At 33.5% G+C, this 24,442-nt stretch overlaps 2 protein-coding genes across 2 annotated transcripts; both read left to right on the forward strand.

The window, feature by feature from the left end:
• The first annotated feature begins 10,559 nt into the window (after nt 1-10,559).
• On the forward strand, nt 10,560-13,386 carry LOC112010551 (peroxidase 10-like). Its single transcript, XM_024042901.2, has 4 exons — nt 10,560-10,819; nt 11,300-11,488; nt 12,264-12,429; nt 12,881-13,386. Exons 1-4 carry the CDS (start codon nt 10,580-10,582, stop codon nt 13,288-13,290), a joined length of 1,005 nt encoding a protein of 334 aa, XP_023898669.2. The 5' UTR covers nt 10,560-10,579; the 3' UTR covers nt 13,291-13,386.
• Nucleotides 13,387-18,702: 5,316 nt separating this feature from the next.
• On the forward strand, nt 18,703-19,173 carry LOC112010552 (uncharacterized). Its single transcript, XM_065765886.1, has one exon. It carries the CDS (start codon nt 18,703-18,705, stop codon nt 19,171-19,173), a length of 471 nt encoding a protein of 156 aa, XP_065621958.1.
• The last annotated feature ends 5,269 nt before the right edge of the window (nt 19,174-24,442 follow it).

The raw sequence follows: 24,442 nt of genomic DNA on the forward strand, positions 1-24,442 counted from the left end.
ATGTGGCCTTTATAGCAAATTGATGGAAGAAAAAATTGATACCTTTAAATATGTTGAGGACAAAATTGCAACTTTCAAATTTTTGGGATGTCAAATCTACCTTATATACATAGTATTTATAATTTGGTTTTGGGTAAAACCTGCACCAGTGGCACTTCCTAGGAATATAAGCCCTTAAAAAAGCTCAAGTGGATTCCTTTCTAGTATGGTTCATCTTTGGATTATACATATGGGGCTTTCTACTGGAAAACATGAGTAAATGAAAATATTCATGATTTAAGGTGTAAATCCTGTCTGGTTTAGCTTTTGGAATGGTTGAAAAGTGATTTAAGGGGGGTTAAAACTCTTTTAGCTGAAATTGCCGAACATTTGTAAATTCTGTAAACAGCTTTAAGGAGATCTTTAAAGCTGAAATTTGAAGCTTTTAGGAAAAAGCTCTACAATTCAGTGTTCATACTTTATAAATCCAGAAAAAGCTCCAAATTCACTGTTCATACTTTATAAATCCAGAATTTTAAAGCACTATTCACTGTAACTTTCCAATTACTCAAAATGCTTAAGAGCTTTTTAGTTAAAGCTCTATATGGCAAAAGTTGTACTACTAAAGCTCTATAGTTGAAGCTCTTCTTCTTACAGTTATGCCAAACAGGCACATATATGTATAGTTTCTGCTCTGATCATGAATAAGCTACTCTTTAATCATCTAACGAGAAATAATTTTTGCAACTACTAACATTCTAGATGTCTTTCCTCAATAAGGCGTGTTTCCACAAAACATGGGGCCTGTAACAATATGGTTTCAATCCAAGCTATCTTCTAAGGGAATTACTCCTGTACTGGGATCAAGAAGTTTTATCAGTACCAACCATAGAATTCAATTGATAATTCTATTTAATATAGACCTCTTATTTAGCTAGTTCAATTGTTGTTATAAAACAGATGGTAAATTCATAAATTGTATTAAAAGAAAAGCCTTAGATTTTGTTAGTTTTGGTATGATTCTTCCACATATTTAACACTTCAGGGAAAAACTTAATCCTTCACATGCTTTTTGCAGTTAATCAGTTAGAGAAAATTAATTCCTCCTCTTACAAAGCCACTGTTTCAACATGAATTTGATTAGATTATTCAATTGAAGGTTCTGCTGCAGATGTCTGCAGATGTGATTTAGATACCCTTTATAGTTTCTGTTTATCTCTCAAGTCCTTGGATTCCAGCTTAAGCTGGACCANGATTCAAGTTTTTCATGGTTTGGGGTTTAAAGTGCAAGTACCCCATAGTTTAGGGTGGATTTCTATAATTAACCCTTCTTTAAAAAAAAAAAAATATATATATATATATATATATTATCAACATGTTTCAAACTCAGAATTCCTTCCTTTGATATCGGAAGCCACCTGTCTCTTGTCAAAATTATAGTTGTTTTGTATTTGACAAGTAGGGAGGAACAGATATTAAATAATATTCCACAAATACTGATACACTTGAGCAAATATATTAGTACAAAGATTCATAGTTGAATCATATACTAAAATGCGACTAGGATCTCATATGAGAAAGGCATGCCTTTTAAGCTAGTCAACTTAAAAAGATAAACCACAATAAGTTTCTTGCTAATCTTTATCAAGTAATGACAGTGGAAGTACTAGTGTCGCTGAAAAGAAGGCTAACAAAAGATATTTCAACCAGCACTTCTTACTTCTTAGTACGTGTAATTGCACTTTATAATGTTATACTTACTAAAATAACAAAGAAGTAGAGTTCTTTTCTATGACTGCTATTTCATAAATTATTTTTAATGTTACTCTATTGTTTCTTTTGTGGTTAGAGATGAAAATAGAAAAGAAAACCTTATCTTTCCTGTCAATAGCGTTTAATTGTATACCAGAGATGTGATTGGATGAGCTTAGGCCCAGTGAGCTTGAACATTGTAGATTTACTTCAAAAGAAGCTGGGTACGTGAAATTAAATTAGTGATTTAAATTAATCGACAGGTCCTAAGCTGCAATAACTTGAGCTTGTATGCTTGCCAGCTTTACTTTTAATTAATCTATGCAATACCAAAAAGAAATCATGTTGTGAAAATGTCAGTTAGTTCAAATTGTGATTTTAAATATGGTATCTGTCACATAAATACAGCAGACCAAAGTAAAGAGAGGAAATTTAATGCTCAAACAATTTTTAGCAAGGTACTGGCTGATCCATAAAGAGATATATTCTATAACATTCAAAATATTTCATCTCAGTTTTTTTATTTTATATAGTGGTGTCTCTGTTTTCTCTTAATATTATAGTAATAAAATTACATCTTTAATAGGGAGCAAAATAAATATATAAATAGGAATTTTCTTATCATTATAGCTAAGTTGGGCTGATTTTCAGCCTAGCTAAGCAGAGTAATTCTTTCCTATGCTTTCTGTAGTAATGAGTATTTAGTCTAATTTCTGAATGATCTTCAGTAGAGGTATCCAATTATTAGACCTAATGACAGGTACGCATGTAACATTTGCATATCGAAAATCTTGTAGTCTCAGCACTCAAGTAGCACACTGGCTGTGATTATAAGACAATTTTTTGTTTTTCTTTCTTTTTCAAAGCAAAGTGATAATGTTAAATTTAGATTACTGGAAAGGTCTCTCAAACAGGTTGCAAAAGATTGCAGATTCATTTAAGAATCAAGACTTAAGATGGTAGTATGCTGATGATTGATCTGGCAATAGTAAAATATTCTATATCACAACTGTTCACGTGTTGGAGGTTGCTGTATTGATAAAGAAATGAATATAAGGTAATGTGGCAGGATTTTAGGTGCTGGAAGTGTGGAGACTCTAGTTTGTCCACTGTGGAGGAAGGTTCCAGCTGAACATTGATGCAAAAAGTCTTTTGGTCCAGCTTAAGCTGGAATCCAAGGAAAGAAAATCTGAAAGTATTGGGGATTGACACTGATGTAAATGGCTGAAAGAAAATCCGGAATTATTGGGGATTGACACTGATATAAATGGCTGTCACAACCTCATGATGTTAGTTATTGACAGTAATTCATTAACTGTCTCTAAAAGTAGCTTGAAATACATTATTGGTGGGGCTTATTTCTAGTATCCCGTTTGTTACTTGGTAATTAATTCAGTAAACCAGGTCCCTTCAAAAGAATGTTTTTCCCCTCAATTTTATTGTTACCCTAATGCAAAATTGTACGGTCCACCAGCCAACAGTTATCTCATATCTCATGATAGGGTCATCTCATAAAAAAGATGGGACAATTCTGCAAATGACTTTTGTTTCTGGAAACATAAGCTTACAAAAATAATGGAAAGAAAAAGGCTGTTGGACATATTGCTTGGAGAACAAAACTGCAGATGCAATTTTGAAAACCACTTTATTTGCCCCTTCCTCTTATCCACAGTTGTGGGCGTGGTGTTTCTGTGAGAAAATATTCTAGGTTTCAGAATGGAGAGGGAGGAGGCAATTAGAAGGGGAATTTGAGTAAATTTCATTATGGGAGGCCATTTTTAACATTTACCTAGTTCATGGTCATGTGTTTTGCACGAAACTGTTAAAGTTAACCTCCAAATGGATGGTGGGGTGTTATATGTAGGATTTGTCACAATTGGGGTAGTGATTGCAAGTTTTCATAGTTTGGGGTGCAAAATGCAGTGCTCCCACGGTTTAAAGGGGATCTCTATAAATGAAAACCGAAAAGAACTACAAGTTAGTTACTGCTATGAATTCCTCTCCTTATTGACTTATCAAAAAGAATTCCTCTCCTTATTGATTGGCAGCAGACCATTTCATTTTATGGAATAACTGCTCCACTGCATTGGAAAAGTGGGAAGAAGCTCAGCAAGAAAAGTATAACTGGGAAGGAATGTGTCTCTACATTACTTTAGAAAGTAATGGCTGACGTGTGGTTCCAATTGAATTTGGATTGATATGTCATCATTTCTTCCTTTATTAATATTGACTCAATTTGTCACAATTTGGTTGAAGATGTTACATCTAATCTTGACTCTGCTTATTATCTTTTAATATTGTGCAAATGTTTTTTTCTCCCATTCTTTTACTAGTACATCAGTTGATTGATTAGGCCAATTTTTTAGATAACAAGCCTTTAGTGTAAGATCCATTAGCGCCACTTCATATCTTACATAGTACCACATCTGGAACAATCTTAAACCTAAAAGCAATTAGATTCAATGTCATGAAACTGAATGTTCTGAATCCATTAAGTACTGACCTTTACTGATAAACCTATAATGGACATTCATTTTATTTTCTAATAAAGTGTCAAACAAAAGGTCTTCAAATTCCATTCTGTGAAAACATCCATATAAGTTATTAGGGTTCATATTACCTATCAAAAAAAAGTTATTTGGGTTTATAGATGTGTTGGCAAATCCTAGTGCCTAAACATATAAAAATTGGGTTGTATCAATAGAATAGTATTAGGGTTGAGTCTGGAACAAAATCTGCTAAAAAAATGATGAGGTTATGATATACTCAAAGATGATGAATTGGTGATTTTTTGCCCATATCTTTTACACCATAGCAAAAAATTTATTAATACTTGTTTCATTGGAAATTAGACATCCATGGTTTCAAAATGGACACAAATTTGATGCAATTTGAAATTGAAATAAGTGAATATGGCCATATGAGGTTGGCACAATTGTGCTGTCTCTGAGAGTTCTCTTGACAGAAACTGCAGCAGACAGTAAATTGACTTTGAAGGCCTAATGTGATAATATAACCTAATGATTCTTATATAAAACCAACCCTTGTTGCACAAATTGAGAGGAGAGAGATTGCTGTATCAATATTGCTCTAACAACAAATCTACTTGAGCCTAAACAGTTAGAAAACTCTCTCCTTGAGTGTGCCCTGTGTGAGTTCCTCCTAGAGTTTCTTTTGCAAAACCATAAAAGTTGTTACCCTTCCCATGAGTTCATTGGTGTGCTCCCTTCAAAAAGTTCTTTGGAATACTGGAGTTCCAATGGTTGTGGACAAGTTTGTTTGTAAAGAAAGTTCTATAAAAGAATTCTAGAATTCTGAAGAGTGGCAAATGAATCATTTGCTGAGCTTACATTTCCTACGGGGTTGGGTACCACCGAAGTGGTTTTTCCTTTGAGAAGTTATTAAAAGTTTTTTACTTCATCACTAAATCCTTGTGTGCTTTTACTGCTTTTATTATTATTTTAGAGAGATGCTACGTCAACAACAATTTTACAATATTTTTACAACAAATCACAGACGGTTAGTTGTTATTGGTTTAAATTTGAAACTAACACTAAGATTACTTTTTTGCCCTAACAATAACAACCAGTAACAACTTACCACTTAGGATTTATTGTAAAAATGTTGTAGACATATCATTTCTCTTATTTTTAATATGTTAATTCATTAATCTGCTGCTTAAGTTTTGGGGGTTTAAATCAGATTTTTCAATTGATACACTTAGGAATAAATATTGGAGTGTGATCCTTGACTACGTTGTTAATGGATATGTCACAATATCTTAGTGTTTCCCCTTACTTCATAGGAAACTAAATGGCTTTTACAGCCTCAATTAGGAGTAGTGATGAGTCCAGTGGGGAGGATACACAAGACCATGGCAACTCATCTTAAGAATATTCTGATGATGAGTATAGACTTGAAGAAATCTATAATCAGCTTTTTAAGGAATGTACTAAGTTCAAGAAAATATCTAAGAAATCCCTAAAAAGCCTAGTAAGTTTGAGCATGAGAATGGGGATTTAGGGGTTAAACTTGATTAAGCCAACAAGTTTAAGGGAGAGAATTCATTTCTTTTGGAGAAAGTTGAAAAGTTTCTTGGGTGAGAAACTTGACTTAGCTTTGACAAGAGTGGCTTAGGTTACATAGAAAAGGGATCTATCTGCTTTCTCATCTACTTCATAGTCCCTTTGACACAGGACAATCAGAACAAAATTAAAACAACGAAAAAATAAATGGATATGACCTAGGAGTCAATACCTAGGTCTGGCTTGGAGTTAGCACCAAGCGGGGAAACCATTAGGAGTCAGCACCTAGGGTAAACCTGGAGTCAGTACTTAGGGTAGACCTAGAGTCAACACTAGACCTAAGAAAGACCAAACGGCCATTTTTTTTTTTTTTTCATTCATCAAAATATCAACTATACCCTCAAGGAGTACAATAAGCTACTTATAAAGGATTGCTAAACTCTAGTTCTAATCGATTAGGAAATCATAATTGTCTTATTACAAACCTTACTTCCAAATTAAAATACTAATAGCCTAATATACTACTAGGACTTAAAATATAAAAATACAATTGACTTGCAAAATTAAATAATACTAAATAATAATTTTCTTGCGTCTCTTGCATCATTTTCCTCTGGTTGGAGAAAACTCGACCTCAAGTTCTAAAACATTGAAGGATTAGGATGCTAACAAGTAATATTTACTTCAAATCTGGAATCACATTAGGGAGCACAGAGAAAAGAAAAATCTTGAATTCCACCATGTCGAACTCTTCTGGAATAACAAAACCAATGTGTGGAGTCAACAAATCTTATCTTGAACCATTGGAAGCACCATTTTATCCACTTTCTCCACTTTAGCAAACTATTTGTCTTCATGCACCATGGAAGGGTGATCAATAGCAGATTCATTAGCCTCCAATATCACATCATGTGCAACCTGTAACATAATACTCTCTTTAGAAACCATCTCCATAGCTTGTTGCTCTTCAATAGATTCGTTTTCTTGCACGCATGTTAAAGCAACACTTGTCGAGGTATGTATGTCTTTGTCAACATTAGGCTTTGGTGTTACTTGAGATTTCTCCACTACCAAGATATCATCATCAATGTTTTCTTCTATGGGGGCAGCAATAATTTCATTGTGACCAACCAATCCTTGGTTTCCCAATTGAATCGGTTTGAGTCTTCATTTGCTTCATCTGAGCAATCATGTCTTGAGTACCTTTCATGAGCTTTTCAAATAATTCCTTTAATTTCTTGGTAAATTGTTTAAAAGTGCATTGAGAACATGAAATGGGATGAGGATTCATCGTATTTGCTTCAACTTAAAATGTACCACAGTGAGATTGTGGTAGATACTTAACTCGAAAGTATAGTGATAAATACTAATATGGTTCATACTTTATATAGCGGAAATATTTAATATCCTCCCAAAACAGTTGTGTGCTTCCTGTTAACTTCAACTTTGCATACGTAACTTTTATATTATCTGCAAAATTTGCTTGCTCAAAGAATTGCTCCATCTCATTTATCTATTGACAAAATCCCGTGGATTAGTTTTACAACCATCAAAATAATAAGGTGCTACGGATATTACCATAGCTCACTAGACAAAAGGATTTTGTCAACTTGAGTTGCTAAGTATGACCCACTAAAAAAGGGATTGTCATGGCATTAACTAAATAAATCTTCACTGTTTGAAGTTTGAACCATTGTTATTGATTCCGTTCCGTTCCGGCCGGAACGGCCGGAATTTTTCGTACCGGTATGCAAACCGGTACCGGAATACTCACGTTCCACCTCGGGTCAAATTCCGGGTCATTCCGGCCATTCCGGTCAATTCCGGCCAATTCCGGCCGAGATGCAAATTCCGGCCGGTACCGGATTTGGCCTATTATTAAAAAAAAAAAAGAAAAAAAGAAAAAAAAGAAAAAAGAGTAAAGGTCCAATGGGTGTTGGTAGTTCTTGGGAGTTTTTTTGATGATGAATTTGATCGTTCTCTCATGGATGATGATGAGGAAGATGAGTAAATCTTGTATTTTATTATATTTAGTTATTGTCTTGTAAATCTTCTTATTGTATGATGTTATATTGATGTTTAAGACTTAAGAGTTAAGACTAAATGATTTGTATTATTTGATATTTAGTTATTTATTTATTAGAATTGACAATTTTATATTCAACAAGAATATATATAAATTATTTTTTTAGAACCCCGAAACACCCTGAAACGGTACGCCGAAATCGGCCGGTACCGAAATATTCCATTCCACTGGACAAACCGAAACGGGGTCCGAAACGGTATTAATAACAATGGTTTGAACACCAATAGAAAAAACAATGCTTCCACGTGGACTGGACCGAAGGCCTAGACTTGGTTCTTTTCTTTTTCTTTTTCGGTATGCACGCAAAGAAACTAAAGAACAAGGAAGTCGATATCGTACCGGTACCGGCCATACCGGCCGGTACATACCGTACCAGTTGCATACCGATATCAAAACATTAACATTTTGTACCAGTTTAAATACCGGCCGTACCAGCCATGTACCGGCCATACCGGCTAATTTCGGGTAATACCAGCCAATACTGGGCGTATCGGCCGGTACAGGAAAAAAGTTTTTTTTTTTTTTTTTTTTTATGTTTTGTAATTTTTGAATTTTTGTTAGGGTAGAATGATAACTTATTTGCATTAACTTATTAGTATTATTTGTTTTCTTAGTATGCAATGGTAACTTTTAAGCTTTCTATTTTTTATATTGTGTGTGTGTGTGTGTGTTTTTTTTTTCTTTTAATTGATACTAAAGTCTAAAACTATGAATAATTAGTTTTGAATTGAGGAAATGTTATATGGTAAACTTTTATATTTATTATAATATACACACACATACATGTATATATTTATTTATAAATATAAAAAATACCCGAAACGGTACACCGGTATTGACCGGTATCAGAAATATATCATACCACTGAGTAAATCGGTACAGCCTCCGCTACGGTATTGACTCCCTTGCTAAAGAATCTTAAATGAAAATTAAGTTGAGTCCACTAAAGATAGTAAGAGAACCTGACCTTAAGTGGAATTGGTTGTTCACGGACTTGGAACTTCTCTAGTGCACGGGCCAGAGGACTTGACCCTTTTTTGTTTTGTTTTGTTTCTTATTGACTAAAAAGCCAGATACACCGAGGTGTGGATTGGTAACAACAAAACGAAGCTTCAGTCCCAGTAAGTGCAGTGGTTCGACAGCTGCGTCGGGCGAGATGGAGAGCTTCAGAACCAGCGAAGTCGTTAGCGGACAAAATATTGGGACGTCGGTCTGGTGTCACTGACTGTGAAACTAGAGGTCGCTGGTGCGATAGGGATCTGCTGCTAGCAGCGTATCCGGCAGTGGTTTTGAAGGATGGCGATTGTAGTTATTTTTTGCTTGGCTGGGAAATCTGGTTTGGTATTCCGATGGTTAGAAAATAATGACCACACTGGATTTTTTTTTTTTTTTTTTGGGTGTGATTTTTCTGGTTCTGGGTTGTCTGCAGTGATGCTTTAAACATATTGATGTTTGCTCTCATACCAAAACTAATGGAAGACAATCAAAACAAAATTAAAATAATAGAAAAATAAATGGATATAACCTGAGTCAACAGCTTAAGCCTGACTTGAAATCAATACCAAGGAGGAAAACCACTAAGAATCAGTAACAGACCAAAAAAAGACCAAACGGCCATTTTTGTTTTTTTCATTCATCAAAATATTAACTATTCCTTCAAAAAGTACAATAAGTTGCTTATAAAAGATTGCAAAACTCTAGTTCTAATTAGCTAAGAAACCCTAATTGCCTTATTACAAAAACAACCTTATTTTCAAATTAAAATACTAATAGCCTAATAAACTACTAGGACTTAAAACATAAAAATACAATTGACTTGCAAATATAAATCATACTAAATAATAATTTTCTTACGTCTCCCACATCACCCTATCTTGTGCCAAAGGAATTATAATTTTGTTCTCCTAACTGCTACAAGTAACATGGAGGGTGACAAAGTTAGTCAAGCCCCTTGAGAATAATGGCAATAAGCCCACAGCTAGTATGAAAAGCTCAAAGTTCCAACTCTAGGCCTCCTCTTAGGAAACAAAACATATATAAGTCTGTTCCTTTTTGTCAACGTTGTGGTATTGTTGGTCACACTCGATTGAATACTTTGTGTTTAGATCTCAAAGACAAGAACCTTATTGCCTATCCTTAAAACAGTGAACAGAGTCTAGAAAATCAAGTCAAGGCAACAAAATTGAGACCCCAAGATTGAATGGCCAAAAATTTTGAATATTAGAAATTCTAATGTGAGCGTGGGTAATGTTTGCAAAACAAAATGTCACATAAGGAAAACTTGTCCAAAACCTAGAAAGAGAGAACACCACCTCGTGGTAGAATTCCAACTCATTTTGATATCCTAAAACAAGTTCAATTGTTGAGCATGAACTTGATGACCCTTGAGAAACATAGCCTTATTACGAATAGTTTTCAAAGGTCATGCACTAGAGCTTGAGCCCTGGTTCTTTTTTTAGTGCTATTACAAATATTTTTAAAATTTGATATTTTGTATGAAAGTCAATAGAAAGTAAACAGATGATGCCATCGAATGCTTATCACTTCTACATTATTTTATTGCGATATTTTAGTTGCAGATATGGCCATGGCCACTTTGTTTTCACAAGACTAGTGCTATTGCTATGGCCACTTTCTGAATTTAACCAATCAAGTTACTTTAATATACCTTTCCTTTGCATATAAATCACCACTAAGCACCCACTACATATAATCAACATTCCACGGCAATTTCTTCATGCCCACAGCTATGGGCCAAAAACTCTTCCCCTACTTCACTATTCCCTTCTGTTTAATGTTGTTTTTGTCCCCTCTCATCCTTCCTCTTGTTTCCAGCCAACTTAATTACAATTTCTATGATTATTCATGCCCCCGCTTGTCGATGATGGTTAGTTACGGTGTTTGGTCAGCTCTAAAAAACGACACCAGGATTGCTGCATCCCTACTTCGGCTACACTTCCATGATTGTTTTGTAAATGTAAATGTTCTTTAAAATGTTATCTCTAGCCTTTTCTCACACACGCGCTCACACACACACACACACACACACACACATATATATATATATTAGTAAACGTTAAAAAAAGAGAAACTTAACAAAATGTTATTGCCCACTTAATAGTTTTCTCATGCATCCTTTATGTTGCAAATAATTGAGGTATTCTGCTCAGTGTGTCAGACATGAGATGAAAATAAGTATGGCAATATGTGTTACACGTAATAGCACCCCCAACAGGACTGTTCAACATAGTACAAATTTTTATTTACTCGACTTATCAAAAAAAAAAAATTTATTTACTCAATAGTCTTAATCCCTTCTGATTCTATATATTTTCTTTTACTGGGAAATTTTAATGAGTGGAACCCTCATGTCAAACATTCTTGATTGTGCACATCAACTATGACTTCTATTGAGCAGTTAAATTACTTTTTATAAGAGTGTGATTGCTTGGCGTAGGGCTGTGATGGCTCGGTGCTTCTTGATGACTCAAAAGATGGGAGTGAGAAAAATGCCTTTCCCAATCGCAAATCACTTAGAGGTTTTGAAGTCATCGACAATATAAAGGCTGATGTTGAAAGATTTTGCCCATCAACTGTTTCTTGTACTGATATATTGACTCTTGCAGCAAGGGAAGCTATTCATCAGGTATTTACAACACTTTAAATATAACTGTTAGCAGCAGCAGTCCTAAGAATATTTTTCAGGATAGTCATTATAGACCAAAATTTAATAAAAAGAGAACTTTATATATTGACTAAAACACACACATAGCTTGACAATTTTCTTATAGGAATTTTCTTATTTTAAAATTTGCATGATAGCCTTATTATTAATGTTGCAGTTACATCTCTTTCAAAAATTTAGTCAGATAAAAAATTTATTGAGATTTTTCGTTTTGTTTGTAAGGACCTAGTATATTGTTAAATGGGCCAAAATTTACAAATAAAGTTTGGCTACAGACTTAGTTGTAGCCTAAAACTACAACTCTCACTAAAAAAATTAACGTGATTATATATTTTGAAAATGTAACAATTGAATTGCATGTTTTTTATGTTTTTAAGACACATGTCAAATTTTATGTCAATCAAATGTTATTTATTATTTGATCTATAGACTTATATTTTTATTTAATTTTAGAATACAAAAACTCAAAATTTAAAAATTTGATTAATGACATAATTATTAATGTTATACCTAAAAAATTTTAGGGTGGTCACAAATATTTTTTAAAGATAATAAAATTATAAATTTTTAACATTTATATATAATAATTAATTATTTTGCCACGTCAGGTGATCTTGTGACCTCCCTAAACTACATGTGGAGCCCGCCAATGACTGTTAGATAACTATGCAATCCAGTTCCTTATTTTGCTGATTGTTTTATTTCTGTTCTCTTTTTCTTTCAACTTTCTGATTAGGTTGGAGGACCTTATTGGCGTGTTCCATTAGGCCGACGAGATGGAACAACAGCAAGTGAGATGGATGCTAATACACAATTACCATCACCTGTGGAGCCTCTACAGAACATCACTGCCAAGTTCATATCAAAGGGTCTTGACTTGAAGGATGTTGTAGTCCTCTCAGGTTATTGTTCTTTACCATATCTTGATTTGGGCTGACTAAAAGTACACTAGCAAGTATTCATCTAAAAAGAGCCGGAAAATTACTCTAGGAAGTGACTGGTCTACATTTCCATGCTTGACTACTTAAGGTGTTTTATAGAAGGAACTGCTAGGAAACAATATCTTATCAAATTTCCAATGAAAAGCCATACTTCAGGCTGGTAGAACCACTAGGAAAGATGGACCTGTCAACATAAATATATGCTTTAACGTAAATCATATTATCTATTTGACACGATAAGAGTTATTTTAAATTCTAAGAAAAAATTATTGGGCTGATTTTCTAATGCCATACAAAGAAAGTGGACTGATTGAATTTTCATGCATGGGATATTCCAAGCACTCAAGCACACCCTATGGTCCTTACTAAATGTTCTTAACATAAAGAGCTTTACTGCTTCTGTCTGTTTTAGGAGGACACACCATAGGCTTTGCCCAATGCTTTACTTTCAAGGGGAGACTCTTTGACTTCAGAGGCTCTGGCAAACCTGATCCTTCACTTGATCCTTCAAGCCTCCCGAACTTGCAAAGCAAATGCCCCAATAAAGATGCATCAAATAGCAATCTTGCTCCTCTTGACTCAAGTGCTGACAGGTTTGATAATGCGTATTATACAAACCTCAAGAGCAACACCGGGCTTCTTGAATCTGATCAAGCACTAATGGGGGATCCACAAACTGCTGCAATGGTTAACTTTTATAGTACTATGAATCAATATTACTTTTATAATGACTTTTCAGCATCGATGGTAAAGCTTGGTAATGTTGGGGTGCTCACAGGGCAAAATGGTCAAATTAGGAAGAAATGTGGGTCTGTGAATTAAGTTAGTGTTTGTAATCTTAGTTACTGTATGGAACTTCTTTACTATGATTAAGGTTGCAATAAAGGTCATCGGCTTATAAGATATTCTAATCGTCTCACATCTTTTGAGTGCTAATATAGATGATATAGTCAAGAGTCTTGTAGCTCAATTGGTACTTCCTAGACTTACTTATGAAAACAACTAAGGATCAAATCTTTCTTCCATCGTAACTATTAAATTAAGTCATTAACAAAAAGAATATAGATCATCTTCGCTACGAAGTACAATTCATTACCATCTATTTGGTTTAAAACTAATCCAAGTGTTAAAAAATAAAAAATAAAAAATAACCTAATCGAAGTACCATATGGCCATCTGATTCTAATATCTAAGTGGAATTGACATTTGAATAATTATGTAATCTTGTTGAGCAGTCACAGGTGAAAGATTTTGATACTCATATCAAATGTATCCTATTGCAGTCAGAATCAAATTACAAGATTGGCAAGAACAAGTGCAGTAATATATGGATGTGCCTATTTATAGCTACATATATGATGCTGCATGACTACAATTAACCCCAATCATATGGTTGTGTTCTAATGTCTGATGACCAAAAATATCTTCTCGTGACAGAATTCAACAAGACATACCGTTTGCATATGCATTAAAACATTCATCATCCTTATCTTAACTCTGATATAGATTACAGAGCACAAAAAAACAATTAAAGTTATTGGGGTCAACTCCCCTTATATACACTGATTAAAAGTTGCACATTAGAAACCATCTCTCTTGAATCTCACTTGTTATGTACTAATCAACAGTTCAACACTATCTTTTTCCATTTCCTCTTTTCTTAACTTCATTCATCTTGACACACACATCTGGATGGTACTCATCTAATGAAATATTTGGTTTACTGCTAATAATTTGTAGATCGTAATGTGGCCAATGAGCTTTAGCTCAACTGGCACCATGAGGATGAGGTCTTAAATTCAAGATCCACTGGATGCATGTGTAACTTATCAATCAAAGAAAAATTTGATCGTGCATGACTCCCACTCAACTTAGTCCAAACCCTAATGACCCTTAAAAGAGCATTTACAATTTTTTTTATGTGCTAAAGACAAAGCTTACAAGACTTGGTGCGTTCATGACTTTAAAAATTCAACCATTATGGTTTTATTGGCTACATGAATCATGCATAAGGAGCAGTTAAAAGTAATTGCCTTTTGTATGCAAAGTTGCAAAATAGTCATGGTAATGGCCCACTAAAGATCAAGCCTGACATCAGGGACTGAACATTTTCTGTACACCACTCACCACTGTAACATATTTTATTATTCTCTTCTTTCTAGTTTGGCATGAAGAAGGGAAAAGTTTGTAGTTGAGAGAGAAGACCACGCTCAAATGCACTAATAAGATTCAAAAAAGAAGCCGACAAGGAGTGCTTGGATTCAAAAAAAAGAATATAAAGAAAAGCTGGTAGATGCCTGACTAAAACTTTGTACAGCAGCCACATTGAGATTTCTGTCCTAGTCTCACAAAACAACTTTTATCACTCCTTCCTCCTCCTTTTTATATATTTGGATCTGCCAAAATTATTCCTTATCATGAACTATCATATTCATCTTCAACATGAGCACTTAGATCCATTAATGAAACTTGTCTATTATTTCAAAAAAAAAAAAAAAAAAAACGTGATCAATTTGAGCCATTCATTCAAAAAAATAAAACCCATTTAGAGGAGGACATATTCTCTGCTTCCAGATCAGATTCTCTACCGACCCTTGACTTCTATGTGGTGTTGCATAATTGACACCTTTGGCTTTGAATCATTTAAAATTCAATTCTCTTCAATCCAGTAATTGAAGTATTTTTTGGCTTACTTAAGGGTAATGTTTTCAAATTTACTAGTGGTAGGGGAAGTTATCAGTTTTCTTGAGGTGTGTTTTGTTTTCATACAATATACTAGTGGTCAGATTGGAACTTTTTCCGCTACTTGTTTATCTATTATGGTCATGATATATTCTGCAAATCTTTCCGCTACTTGTTTATTTTTATATAAACCTACCACTATTAGTCACTTTTATTTTTTAAGGTGTAGAGATACACTTTTCGTGCCATAAAATTTTCCACAATTTTAATGTGGCTAATTATAAGTGGTAGATCATTGTAAAAGATTGTCCACAACATTTAGAGTGAATCACGTCAACAACTTCAGACAAAATGCATGGCTGTAAAAGAACTATTATTTTCTACTACTCATAACTCACCACTTCAACAAGTCCAGACAGCTAGTTATGTCCCTCCATTTATTCATTCGTAATGGGCTAACTTACATAGCAATGATGCATGCCAAAAGTAGATCTGACAAAATTGGACCAAAACCTGCTAACTTGCTTAAACCCAAAGGAAAAATATACATAGGGTAGGATTTTTTGGAACCATGAAAAAATGGGTCGACCCTTTTTAACACATCAAAATTTTGTATTGATTTTTTTTTTTTTTTTTTTTCACTCTCTAGCTCAAGTTATCTCTCTTTCCTCTTCTCACAGTCGACCCTTTTTAACACATCAAAATTTTGTATTGATTTTTTTTTTTTTTTTTTTTCACTCTCTAGCTCAAGTTATCTCTCTTTCCTCTTCTCACTTTCTTTTTTAACAGATGGGTGCTCTTTTTGGGTGGAAAAAAATACAATTGGATTTTAAAGTTCTCTTTTATGGCATGTAATCTATGCATTCCATCAATTGTTGTTGCTTTTGAATCATCTTTTAGTATTAGGGGTAAAATTTTTACTCTCTATAGATTGTCTTTTACTAGAAATTGTAGAAGCTTTGATTTGCGCTTGAAATTATATCGATGAATTTGAAGATAATATTTAATTCATATATAAAATAGTCATAGTTAAAAAAAAATAAAAAATAAAAAATTGTTTTTTATTGACCCATTTATATTGTATACTAAAATTATATTAAATTTTGTATTGGAGATGAAAAACTAGTAAAGGATTATTTTTAAGTATTTGGGGATATAGGCTTTTTTTAAGAACTTGAATGAAACTTGTCACTTCAATTTCAAGAGACGAGATTAAAAAACGGCTATTTCTTAAAATTACTTTCAAACATTGTCATTTTGCTAAATATTTTTTTTATAGTATTATTCTTCAAAAATGGTCCAATAAGATATTGAAATTAATCTTAATCAAAAATCATAAAATTGATATGTCTTAGAAATGAATTTCAAAGGAAATTGTTTCCATCGTGTACTTGAAGAAGAGAAGAGCTAGCTCAGTGTATAAAGCCTTTTGTTTTACACTGTGCAATGAAGAGCAATGCTAGAATATTATCAGTAGGAGCATCAATTTTGGCTAATTCTTTTGTGGACTGTTTTTTTTGCTGGATCAAAAGGGATCCTAACTTTGTAGCTCATGAACTAAGCAGGTATGTTTCATACTCAAATATCTTGTATTTTTGTAATTGTGTATCCCTCCCTCCTACAGTCATGGAGGCTTGGGAAAGAGATGTATCTCTTTTGCTCCATCAATGAAAATTTTGAATTTATTAAAAATAAAATAAAACATGTTCTCTTCTTGTTTTTGATCCTTCAGTGGAATATTTATCCATCAAAAATAAGTATAGTCATTTTGTGTGAGGAATTGAAAAGTTAGTTTTTTAGAAAACAATAATCAATATGACAGATTGCTTGGATAGTTGAAATCATCTATCAAGACATTGTATTTTTAACAAATATATAATGAAAAATATCAAAAATTAGATGATATAAAAAATGTTCATAACTGCTCTTTACATCTTTTGAAGATTTTGGTCTTTCACTCTTTTCTTATTGTTCAACTTAACATACAACTGTAAAACATATTGAGAAGGAAGGATAGCCTTCATTGAGGTGGTGGAAAAGTAAGAGAATGAAAAGAGGGGCACGCGGTCCAATTGGCTTAAAGTTTTAACATAATTTTTTTAACTTTTTGCTATTAGAATTAGAATAATGTTTAAACTTTTTGTCCTTTAATAAGTTAGACCTATCCCGCACCTAAAAAAACAACTTTAAGTGAATGATGATCAGCCCCATAGTGGCGGTAAGCAGCCTAGGCACACGCACCATACGCTGCATAGAAAAATCCATTTCCCATTAGTAATTGGGATAAAAAAAAAAATTAAAATTAAAAAATTTATAGACACAAAATTTTACGCTCGGTTGATATAGAAAATTATTAATAGTAAATTCAGATAAAAACAAGCAAATTCAACCAAGAAGATTGTTAATAGTAAGCTCAAATAAAAATAAGTAAAAACTTGCTGTCGACCCAGCTGTGATAAAAAAAATAAAAAAAAAATAAAAAAATGTTGCAAATTTTTTTTGTGTGTACTCAGCATTCTTGAGGAAGAAACTAGATGGAAATCAAGAATACCATGTTTTTAGAGAGTTCACATAGGACAAGACAGAAGAAGACATGGTTTTTAGGGGTTGATGATTCAAATAGCCCCTAGTCTATTATCTATTAATTTAAGTTCTTTGCTACTTCTGGCAAAGAGACATGGCATTGGCAATAACAAATTGTCATGTAGCAAGGATATTTTGGGGATTATCGAAATTCATATTTATATATATTGCAAATGTTGGTAAGTATATGTAGAGAAAACTCGATCTTGATCATCTAATTTACCAAAAATAAATTGCCATTGGTCATTTTTACTAACCAAAAAGTAAATTATGCCGACCAGTGTATCAAAAATTAGATAAAGAATAGGAAATCATATCATGATGAGCAGCAAATATTTCTAAATAAAAACAAAGCAGCTGAAACTTCAAGTACTCTCTCTCTCTGAGTTATAACTTACAAGGTTTCATAGGCATGGAACCTTGGTACATCTTTGTCATTCCTATTCCTATTTTTATACTACATAGAAAGTTGTAAGCTGTCAAAGTGGTTTCTCATAATTTCTTGCAGTAGCAGAAAAGGTCCTGAGAAAAACTACTCTCCCATCCCATCCCATCCCATCCCACCACTTTGAAAAAAGTTTTCCCTCAAATCATTCTCAATTCCTCTCTCTCTCCAAAAATTTTTTACCACAAAAATCAATTATCTTTAAGGGTAAAAAAAATTAGAAAAGAAACACCCATCTATTGTTTATTTTTTGTTCTAAAGTCTAAACCTTTTGAACACCGAACACAATCTCTTCCACTTTTTTCTCTCTTTCTATGAACAGTACTTGAACGCATACACAAAATCCTGAAATTTTTTTTTTCTTCTTCAGAATCTAATAGAATTCATGATTTCCAAACAAACCCACTTCTAGTTTTTCATTGTCTCCCATCTCTATCACTCTCTCAAGCCCCTTAAACCTCTCAAAAACCCAAAAAAGACTGTTTTTTCTCTTTCTTTCTTGTAAAGCCACAGTCAAAACTCACATGTCGTCTACTACTACTACTACTACAACTCCAAATCCAATAGACCAACAACAACAACAACTGCCACCTCCATCTCCAGAGGCTGTGACCCAGCAAGCCTACACAGCTCATTCGGGTCACGGGTCGGTGGGTCCGGTTATAGCTGTTCTTGCAGTGATCACTATTCTTGGAGTGATAGCTGGGATGATCGGACGGCTCTGCTCGGGTCGGCGTATCATGGGTCATGGACAGTACGACTTCGAGAGCTGGGTTGAGACCAAATGCTCTTCTTGCCTCGACGGCAGAGTCGACCCTCCTCCGCCGCCACGTCAGCCACCTCCAGATATTTCTGATCAGCCTTCGCCGGTGGAGAACCCTCAAGAGATTAAGGAAGAAGAAGACGAAGATGAAGAAGGTGAAGAAGAAGAAGAAGCTCATCATGAAAATAAACAACATGGACATAAACATGGTGAATCTTCACAAGGGTTATAGCATATATGTGTAAGCTTGTTATGTTGGGTTTTTTTTTTTTTCTTTTTTTGGTTTTAAAAATTTTATGGGCATCCTACAAAATAGGTTGAATATCATGATCATCATGAGGACATTATGAGATTGGTGATTTTTTTTTTTTTTCTTAATCATAAAGAAACTTGAATGAACTTTTTTTGTTCTTTTATGTGTTTCGATTCTTGTCAACAAGGTCATCATGTGATCATTATGGGGACAATACTAAGCAGTAATTAAGGAGTGCCACAAGTATATAGAATTATAGATTAAAATCGAATGCCACAAATTATATCTTCTTCTTTTTTGCATGCGCCACAAATTATATCTTTTGACTTTATTCAACATTTAATTTAATCATGTGACTTCTATTTATTCATTTCAATTCTAAATAATTTAGGATTGTTCAATATAATCTTTCTGTCAACTTCTACTAAAATGAGTTCTTATCAAGTGTCCAAAGCACAACACATTTTTGTACTTACCCATGAATTAAAATGCACATTATTAAAACATTTTTGTTCATGTTAATAATTTATTGATTTGTGGTGTTTTTTTATTTTGACAATATTTTCTTAAAATTTGGTTTAATGAAATATTAGATTCATCTTAATTTAATAATAGAGTATTAAGAACAAGAATTAAAAAAAAAAAGTATTAAGAACTTTTTAACATATATCTTTACTCTTTGGGTCATTCATTAAAAAAAAAAAAAACCTTTGGGTCATTTATTAACAAAATCCAAAATGAGGTGGAGTGACAGCTTAATGGTGTCGGCATTCTTTATGATATCTTAGATTGGAAAGAAGAGACCGGAGACACACCTCCCTATTTATTGGAAAACAAAAACAAAACAAAACAAAAATCGAAAGGAAAAATAAATATATATCTCTATCTGCTAGGGTTTGTATCTGTGATTGACTACCTTTATTTGTTTTTAATGAAGACAACTTTGTTAATTATGTAGCAATGATGGCCGGTTTTAATAAAGTTCTATTGATTTTAGATTTGGCTCCTTCGATTTTTTTTACCGTCTATGTCATTTTTTTTAAATATATAATAGTAATTGCAAGTGACCGTTTTCATTAAAATAAAGTAAATTCTAGTTAAAAAGAGTATGAAGGTAAGCGAGACCCAATGTTTGTTAGCTCTTCCCCTTCAACCTAGTGTTTCCAATTAGAGTAATGCTACTAATTTTATAACATTTTTACAAACTACTAATGTGACTTTAATATTTTTAAATAGTTATTGTGAGTAAAAATATAATGTTAGTGATGACCCAATTAGAATTTGTCATATCAACAATTTATAAAAATATTATAAAATAAATTATGTATGTAACATTACTTTTTCAATTATGGATATAAGTAGCATGCTCTTTTTTTTTTTTTTTTTTGGGGGGGTGGTTAAGTTCATTATTCTCTTATTTATTTCTGTTACTTTTCTTTGGATTCTATTCTTTTTCTTGTTTGTTTAGTAAGTTGTATTATATTTAAGGGTGGCAAAATAATCCAAACTTATTTGCTCACTCAAACCCACTCATTCTAATTAAACCCAAATCTATCAAATTATTAGTTGGGTTAAATGGGCATCAACCCAATAATAATTAAGTTTTAACTAAAAACTCATTGAAACCATTTAACCCAAAAACAATATAACTAAATTCAACCCAACTCATCCCACACACAAAAAATAAAAATAACCACATGATCGTGCTCACCCTCGTCCTCATGATCGTTGACTTGACTGTGAGAGTGAGTCGACGAGCTCGGATCAGAGCTGAACAAAATCGACTCGGCTTCCAGAGGAGCAGAATATTCCGAAACTCGTCCTTCAGCCGAGCCATGGCAATCTAAATCGGAGTTGAATGAAATCGACTCGACTTCTAGATGGGTAGTGTGACTTAGCAGAATATTTCGAAACTCGTCCTCCAGCCAAGCCATGGCAATCCGAATCGCGAGTTCAAACAGCTTTCGTCGTTGTTGCTGCTTTCGTTGTTGATGGTGGTGGAAGATAGCGACCGTTGGATTTCATCGACGGCTTGTAAGTAACGATCAACTTCGTTCTAATCAGAATCGAAGATCATTTTCTCTCTGGCTTCATCCGATGCGGTTGAGTCCCAACACAGGNCAAAAAAAAAAAATAACCACATGATCGTGCTCACCCTCGTCCTCATGATCGTTGACTTGACTGTGAGAGTGAGTCGACGAGCTCGGATCAGAGCTGAACAAAATCGACTCGGCTTCCAGAGGAGCAGAATATTCCGAAACTCGTCCTTCAGCCGAGCCATGGCAATCTGAATCGGAGTTGAATGAAATCGACTCGACTTCTAGATGGGTAGTGTGACTTAGCAGAATATTTCGAAACTCGTCCTCCAGCCAAGCCATGGCAATCCGAATCGCCGAGTTCAAACAGCTTTCGTCGTTGTTGCTGCTTTCGTTGTTGATGGTGGTGGAAGATAGCGACCGTTGGATTTCATCGACGGCTTGTAAGTAACGATCAACTTCGTTCTAATCAGAATCGAAGATCATTTTCTCTCTGGCTTCCTCCGATGCGGTTGAGTCCCAACACAGGATTATCCCTCCGCTTCATCCAACGGTGTTCGTTTATCCTCAAAAAAAAGAAAAAAAAAACTAAGAGAGGATTTTTTATTTTTGGTCATTTTCACTTTAGTAGCATTTTGGTAATTTTGATAATTAGATAATTAGGTAGGTTGAGGTTTATTCATAATAATTAGAATGGATTGGATTTAGATTAGAAGCAATTAGTTAAATGAATTTTAATAGGTAAATGAGTTTTATATATCTAACTCAATTATGCCTACTCAAACTCACCCATTCTCAATTCCAATACTCTAAACATGGCATTGGAGTATACATTAGGCATGAGAGATGAACAAGATGTGGACTCCAATGCCATGTTCTAAGTATTAAACCCCCAAGAAATGAAAGACCCTTTTTTTTTTAGTTAGTGAAAAACAAATGGTAAATATATTCAACCATGTTCCAATATGACCAGCATCAGATAGCCATGAGAGTTGAAATAACAGACCGAGCGTTAACAAAAAAAAAAAATTAATACTCTTCCCACTATGTGTGTATTGAAAAAAAAATGTTTAATTACTGGCATCCAATAACTGTGGTCCCTGTAGAAGCTATAAACGAGATTTGACACAAAAAAAAAAAAAAAAAACACTTTTTTGAATTTAAAGTTCTAATGAGGGCCCCATCGATAATTGATGGTCATGAGGCCACCAGCAATTTTATCACCAAATTCTTCTTCTTCTTCTTCCGGATAAAAGACCATAGAATGAGTTTTTCATTCGGCTCCATTATGCAAGGTGGATATATATATATATATATATAGACATGCTTGTGGCATGGATATCTTGTATCGATGCAGTATGCTCCCATTATTTTATAAATATACAAGCCAAAATTGTGAAAGTCTAAAAATATACAACCTAATTGATGTGGATATATGAAGGCATTCTAAATTGTTTCCTACTCTATATTTTTTTACTTCTCTAAGTAATTATGGAGAATGGAAAATATAGATGAGGATATTTTAAGTGTAAAACCTCTTAGTCCACTCCATAAAGAAGTCCATAGTTAGTACTCTTAGAGCATCTCCAGCAGTTTCGGTAAAGCCAAATTTGGACCACCAAATGACACTGTTCATCTCTCCAGCAGCTTCTCCATACGCACATGTTCTCTAAATTATTTTTTGAAGTTGCTACAGTAATTCTCTTAATTTAGAGAATACTGTAGCAACTTCAAACTATTATTTTATCTTAAAAAAATATCCGGCTGAATAAAAAAAAATTCTTTCTCTTTCCTCCTCTCTTCTTTGTTCATCTGTGTCCCTCTCAAACGGTAACACAATCAACACAAACACAGTAACAGATCAAGAACATGAAAAAATAAAAATTTAATTAGAACAACAAATCTAAAATAAAAATAAAAACAACAAATCAAGAGCATGAAAGCCTATCTAAGCTCCATTGCAACAACAAAGTGAATCAGAACAAGATTAAAAAAAGAAAAAAGAAAAAAAGATAGGCGAAGGCCATGTCGGCTGTGCGTGCGTGCGTGTGGGTGTGTGTGTGTGTGTGTGAAGTGAGCTGAAGAAGAAAGAAAATAGAAGTAGAAATAGAAAAAGTAAAAAAAGAAAGAGCTAGAGAAAGAGAGAGAGAGATAACTGAAGAAGAAGAAGTGCTCCGGAATGAACTAGAAGAAAAAGCAAAAGAAGGTAGATAGAGGAAAGGAGTGGGATACGTGGGTGGTGGAGAAAAAACCAAGAGAAAAAAGAAAAAAAAAAAAAGAAAAGAAGAAGAAACGTGTCCAGATGGGGTGGAAGGGAAAAATAATATAAAAAATAAAAAATTGCAATAAAGAAATACTACCATAATATTTTCACAATAAATTTTAAGTAACAGATTGTTATTAGATAATATTGACGAGCAAAAAAATAATTTCAGTAGTGGGTTCAAATTAGAACTAGTAACAACTTTTCACATAAATTTTGTTGTGAAAGTATTGCGTAAAATGTTGTGAATATAACACTTATCATTAAAAATATAGTTGTTAAAAAAAGAATAAATGATGATTAAAAAAGAATAAATAATGAATGAAGAAATAATATTTAAATGAGATAGAGAATGTGATAGAGAATCTGTTGAAAAGTGTATTTGAAAAAGTGAGTATGTAAAAGTTAAATGTCACTATTCATTCTTCAAACTGTAAAAAATTTGAAGAAGTTGTTAGAGATACTCTTACATTTTCTTCTCTCTCTCTTGGGGGAGAAAAAGTCAATACTCTACATAAGTACAACACTTCCAGAAACTCAAATTCTCTTGCCGATCCTGGGGCAGGCTTGCAGCCTGGGCTGCGCCTTTTGTAACTCCTATGGGCCCGATATCATCTCTCCACCCTCTTTTATGCAGGTCCCCCTAGGTTCCTTCTCTTTCTTCAATAAATTTCATCTCTATTTTGCCCAAAAAAAAAAAAAAAAATGTTGATGGACATATAGTCAAATCAACCTCTATGTGAGTTATATTGAATTTAAAGTATTGTTAGAGAGAACAGTTTATTTGATTGAAATTGAAAACTTTTTGTTAAAAGTGTAGAGGATAAAAAAAAAAGTTAAAAGTTAATTGAATAGTCTAATAGGACTTATAAATAATACCAAAAAGAAGCTAAAAACTCAAATAAACTTAAGCAAATAAGCACATCCCAAAATATTGTAAAGTTTTTGT

This window comes from Quercus suber, unplaced genomic scaffold (genome assembly GCF_002906115.3).
Source record: "Quercus suber isolate HL8 unplaced genomic scaffold, Cork oak 2.0 scaffold_661, whole genome shotgun sequence".
Classification (NCBI taxonomy): domain Eukaryota; kingdom Viridiplantae; phylum Streptophyta; class Magnoliopsida; order Fagales; family Fagaceae; genus Quercus; species Quercus suber.